The 6000-nt window shown below is 42.9% G+C and overlaps 1 protein-coding gene across 2 annotated transcripts in view; it reads right to left on the reverse strand.

The window, feature by feature from the left end:
- The window catches only part of SGCD (sarcoglycan delta), a 160642-nt gene that overhangs the window by 33874 nt on the left and 120768 nt on the right, over positions 1 to 6000 (reverse strand). For both annotated transcript variants that reach the window (XM_031555711.1, XM_010719032.3), the window contains exon 7: positions 310 to 433. In XM_031555711.1, coding sequence (XP_031411571.1) covers positions 310 to 433 — 124 coding nt within the window. The remainder of the gene's footprint in view (positions 1 to 309; positions 434 to 6000) is intronic.

The following is a 6000-nucleotide window of genomic DNA, read 5'->3' on the forward strand; positions in this document are numbered from 1 at the left end:
AAGAATTTAGGAGCACTGTGTACTTTACTGCTGCATAAATTTGCCTGAACCACAGATGCTATTATCCGAGCACTTTAAAAATAATGAATTAGCCTTCTCCACAGAGTGAGCCTTGTTTGCATATGATATGTTCAATCACTGCTAGCAGAACCTATGCTAGGAAGGCTTCACCAGTGCTTTTAGAATAGAATCATGGTTCTGCGACTTAAAACTTGTTTTTCAAGTACTAAGCGAACAGGAAGGTTATAAATCTGCAGAGATCTGTAGCTTGGTTTGTGTTTGCCAGAAAGCTTGACGCTCTTAGCTTACCTCTCCATCTTTGGATTCCAGCCTGAGCTCTGTCCTGCACGTGGCTTTCAAGCTGCCCGCCTCAGCGTTGATCTCGATGCCCTTTGGAGCCTCCATCACCAGTGCGCGTGTGGGTGACTCCAGTCTGCAAGAGAAAAGGGTCTTACTGAGCCTGGTGGGCTGAGGATTCACGTGTAACCTTGGGTTGTGGTCTTGAACAGTCTGAGCGCACACTGCAAGGCAGCCTGGCATCACACAAAGTTCAGATTCACAGCTGGTTCAGTCAGCAGAAAGAAACCACCTGCAACCATAGAATTATAAAGGATGGAACAAACCTCTAAGATCACCTACTCCAACCCCAACCCACTCCCCACCATGCCCACTAACCCACATCCCTCAGTGTGGCATCCACCTTCTTCCTGAAAACCTCCAGGGACGGTGACTCCACCACCTCCCTGGGCAGCCTGTGCTGAAATCTTTCCTAATATCCAACTGAATGTGGTAAAGAGTCTACAAATTCAATCTGCCAGCATTTCACATCAGCTTTGCTGAGCTGTAAATGCTGGAACGAGAAGTGAGGTGCAATAAAGCTTCCACCATGATTAACTCCCTCATGCAATAGCTCAGATTTGTAACTAATGAATACTAACGGAGGATATTAGCAAAGCAGGATAGCTACACAGAGAGCGCAAGCACTTTTCTTCCTCAGAGCACTGCTAAGCAGGAGCAAATTCATTCTCCTGATGCCCTGTAACGTGAAGTATTTAAAGGTTTAATGACATAAGAAAATGAACAAAAGAAAAAGATGGAAATTCCCCAAGTTCCAGGTCTCCAGTGCAGTGCTCACTTTGCAGCGCTCACAGCAGCAGCCTCCCAGTGCTTTGACCCCTCCTAACTGTAGTTATGTGAGGGAGATCTGACAACCCCATTACAGCTCTGGCTAACACGGCCAAGCCCTTTAGTTCAGGCAATTGAGGTTAATGCTTTAAGATCTGGAAGTGCAAGGTTCAGTCTTTCTGTCTGATTATTCATTCATAGGTACTGTATTGTACTTGTCCCTTCTCTTCTTTATAAAACACTCTCATTACTTTCCGTATTGAAAATAACAATAAAAAACATTTCTCCCTCTTTGGCAATTCCTCCTTGTTGACTTTATCACAGCTAATTTTCTGTACTATCAGCAAATCTCAACTGTGATCTCACCAGCTGAAGCCAGAACGACAACTTGAACAAAAGATCCTCTGCTTGGGGTGCTTTGGGCAGTGACCACAGTGACAAAACCAAAGCATGAGGATGCACACACCCACCCAGCTCTCCTGAGCATCTTTGAGGATTTGACTGCATTACTGAAGCGGTACTTTAGCTGTTTCTCTTCTCGTATACAATCATTTGTGCAAGTCAGTGTATTCTTAAATGGACTCCTGCTGGTACTGAGACAGCATTACAAGAGACTGAGGGAGTTTGGTCATATTTATTGCAGCCAACAGTTCTATAAAGCAGAGGCACAGCTCCGTGTGGCACTTTCCAAGTTATGACCGTCCCTCTTGCTGGGTTTCAAACACCTTTCTCTTAAGAGCTCAAACTCACCCATGATTTCCTGGCTGAATCTAAATCTCAGAGAAGTGACACACAGACAGTTAGCACAGCTTCATGGTTCCCATCCTCTGCACAACCATCCTAAGCTGCTTTTTGTTTGCTCTCCAGAGGGAAGTTACATCCCACATAAACCTTCTTCTGATCCCTCTGCTGGTGTCAGCCCATGGCTGTTCCCTGCACAAGGAACCAAAGGTTAAGGTGGCTGCTGCTACTCGTTTTCTTTTCTTTTCCTGATTGAATCGCAGATGGCATGGTGGAGAAAAAGCCTGCAAAGAATGATTGACATTAAATAGTGTTACCTCATATAAGAACCTCTCTGACCTTCCAATTGCAATAACTGCCTTTCCAGTATCTGTAAGAATTCCTTTCTGGTAAAAATAGTCGGAGCACAAAGCCCTCGTGCTCTGACACATGCATTCTGGTGACTTTCATTACAATGGGTGAATGTACTGCTTGCCCCACATTTTCACTGGGGATTTCTGCCCCTCACAGCTCTCACCTTTGGTGGCACAGCCCCCAGTGCTAAGGACCTTCCACGTGCACTCAACCCCAGGATCTGGGCTGTAGGATGTGGGCAAATGTTGTGTCCCACTGCTGCTGCTCCAGAATCCTCCAGAGGATCTGGGGCCAGGAAGGTCTTAAGTCACTATGGCTACATTTACTAGAGGATGTGCCCAATCCTCAGGACAACTGAGCTAATCTGAGCTCTAATCTTACGAGGATAAAATAATTCCTGAGAGCCACGGCCAGGTGATTCTACAGCTATTTGACATCTCAGTGGCTTCAATTTCTTTCACACCTTGGCTGTCTCAAAACATTTATTCATCTGTTAATCTTGTAGCTCTTTTGGCCAAGAAGAAATAAACTTTCTAAGTGCAAAGCACTGATCAGAGACCACAGTGCAAGTGGACTCAGTTACAGCAGCATTTGATTGCTGCCCTTTATGAGAGCAGTCTCGCACTCCTACAACAGTGCTGTACTGGAGAGAGCTAAGGAACAGGGAATTAACAAATAGCTTCCCATGCTGGGGGATGATGGAATCATAGAATCTTAGAAACGTCTGAGTTGGAAGAGACTTTTAAATGTCATCCAGTCTAACTCTCCTGCAATGAACAGGAGGGAACATTCTACTTCCAGAACCTCCCTTATGCACATAAGTCCTCATAACACCAAACTGAGCTAAATTCCTGCTTTGAATAAGCAAACAAGCACCGAGAACTTTGTTAGACAACACTGTCCCCAGTTTTATTCTCTTTTCATATCTAAGAAGGGGCATGAGGCTCCATCCTCCAACCAGTGGAATCCTACAGGCAGGAGAACAGTATCTTCAAAACACTGATGAAGCCCATGGAATTTTATATATATCCTGATCCCCACAGAGCTCTTGGACCATGGAGGTCCCTCTCAAGCACCTGTTGATAGCCCATGATGGAACATGGCACCAGCACACAACACTGGGGTTCTGCTCTTTGTAGAACCACGTGTCTTTCTTAAAATTAGCTGAGCCAAATCTAATTCTTTTTCTCCTAAATTACTGGCTCAGACAGTTGCAATCTTGCTGACATGCTGAATTTACCGAACCCCATCCTTTTAATGTTAAAAGTATCATTTTGAAGCCCAGAGCTTTCTTTTTAAGAACCTTAAATTAACAGCAACAGGCAGCTCTTCCAGTGATGAGAATCGTGTGCTTGCAGCTCGTGTGGTTTTGCATTTGTACTATGAGTTCAGAATTTTATTCTTCTCACTCTCCTACACATGTTTGACAGTGGTATCTCCTGTCTGCGTGGGACATTTGTCCCAGTTTATGCTACTAAAGCAAGGACAAAAAGGTCTTGATAAAACTGTCTTTGGCATTAGAGGGGTATATGATCGCAAGGGGCTTGATTTGATTATTTTCTGTTTCCTGAATGAATTCCTGAGACATCTGTCTTTAAATCAGGAGCTGAAAAATCCATGCAAAGCCCCAGAAAGGAGTTGAGGAGTTTATGCTCTAGGAGCTTTGAGAAATGTTTACCGAATACTTTCATTTGAAGCAAGCGTTTAAGAGACACTCTGCTTTTAAATCTAATTCTGCCTTCCAGAGCAGAACCAATTTGAAGACTAATAACGAAAGAAAATGATTTAGCGATGAACAGATAATTTGTTCAAAATCAACATTTGTTTTTCAGTAGGATACTCTGGAGCTTTCAGCAGGATTCACATCTCCCAGCTAGGTGTAAGCTCGTACTTACAGTCATAGGCTGCAAAGGTGCATGAATATAGATTGTTTCATTATTTGCTCCTGCTCTTGAATTTCCATCCCACCAATTGGCACATAAGCTCTTTTTTATTGACCACAGGCGCTGCTTATTTTTGCTCCACTGTCTTGAGAACCTCTCTGACAGAGCTATGCAAGTAGAGGAGGTTCACTGCTATGCAGAGTTACAGTGATTTCCAAACTTGATGAATTCACAACTGAGATAAAATGATCCTGCCACTGCCAGAAAGTTGTTCCTGTCCTACCTATAGCCTCTTGTCTGGGTGATGACCATGGAAACCTTTCTTATAGCTCCCAGGTTGCCAGGCAAGCCAAAATTTTTCAAAGAATGAAAGTAATGGGATTTCACAACTATTGAAGAAGCCTAAGATCCACTTAGTAAACCAGGTGTTGGGTACTTCTGAAAATCCCATTGAGTACCTAAATACCATAGCAAATCTGACCCTTAATCGTACTTAGTTCTGCAACAGAGGTAATAGCACTTCCGAGCTCCACAGGGAGAATGGAAAGGTAAATAGATGAGCGGTTGTGAAGCAGTTACATACTGTAATAACTGAGGTCAGGTAAGTACCATAGCCAAAGATGGATGGCAAATAGATAACTGATGTTCCCACAACTCCAGAAGCTCTTACCTTCATCAAAAATACCGTTCCTCCCACTGAGCACACACAGCCTGCACAGCAATGAATGCAAAGGAAGCCCTTCTCCAGCTCTCCATGCTTAATGGACAGTGCTAAATGTGTCTCTGAAGCCCTTTTACTCAAACCTACCACCAAAGCACTCTGATGTTAAAGAGCTGTAATGGTATATGTGCATCCCACAGTGAAGCCCACTCCTGCTACTGCTGGAAATCCTGTGTTCTGGGAGCAATCTAGACAGCAAAACTTTTAGTGCCATTCTTCCTTGGTTTTGAAAACTTCAGGAATAATTTGAAGGAGGTCAGCACTTGGGTCTGCATTGTGGCTCTGGTGAAATTCATTGGGAAGATCATTACTTACCCAGACTTCTAGTTTTCATTTCCTTCACCATAAACAGACACATTAATCACCCCAGCACCATGGATTATAGTTCCTTCTTTTCCACTTCCTCAACCCCTCTGGAGTAATCCATCTTTTGCCTTACTATTATGAATGGATTTTGGAATTTGGGGAGAAAAGGATATACCTGAGGAAAATACTTGCCAGAGTTCAGCACCAGTGCAAACAAGACTTGCCATTCAATGGTAAAATACAAGGAATGGCCTCGAGCTTCAGAAGTCCTTGTTCCCAACATGAGATTTTTCTGCATTAGGCACAAACTTCATTTGCAGTGTGGAAATGGAAAGAGAAGTTTGCTCTCAGGAGGTGAGGAGCATATGATGCAGCAGTGTGGTAACATGAGCTAATTTAATTTTGCTTAGAAACCTCTGGACTGAGAATAGAGCATGTATTACTGCAGCTGTAGCCCATTATTTCTAATGACTCTAATTATTTCTTACGGTATCCATCTGACCAGCTATAAGATTTCACATTGAGCATAAAATTAGCCAATGTTACCACTGTGCCTGCTTACATCTCATACAATTGGTAAATTATGCTAGCAAGTAAATGTAGAACTCCATCAATTTGCTGGTAATGAACCAGTATCTCAGGTTGAAATTTGCTTTCAGTTTTAAGTCTCTTGTTCCAATGAAATCAATGGGATCACCCATTCCCAGTGACTTATACTTCTGACTCCATTATTTGTGTTATCTTACATAAATCTATGTATAGAATAAAACACAGTAATTTACTACTCATTAATTGGAAGGTAATTAGCTTTTACTGAAGAGCAAAGAAACCGTGCTTAATTTCCATTTCCAGAATGCTTTTAAACTTTTT

The sequence above is a fragment of the Meleagris gallopavo genome, chromosome 15, assembly GCF_000146605.3.
Source record: "Meleagris gallopavo isolate NT-WF06-2002-E0010 breed Aviagen turkey brand Nicholas breeding stock chromosome 15, Turkey_5.1, whole genome shotgun sequence".
Lineage (NCBI taxonomy): Eukaryota > Metazoa > Chordata > Aves > Galliformes > Phasianidae > Meleagris > Meleagris gallopavo.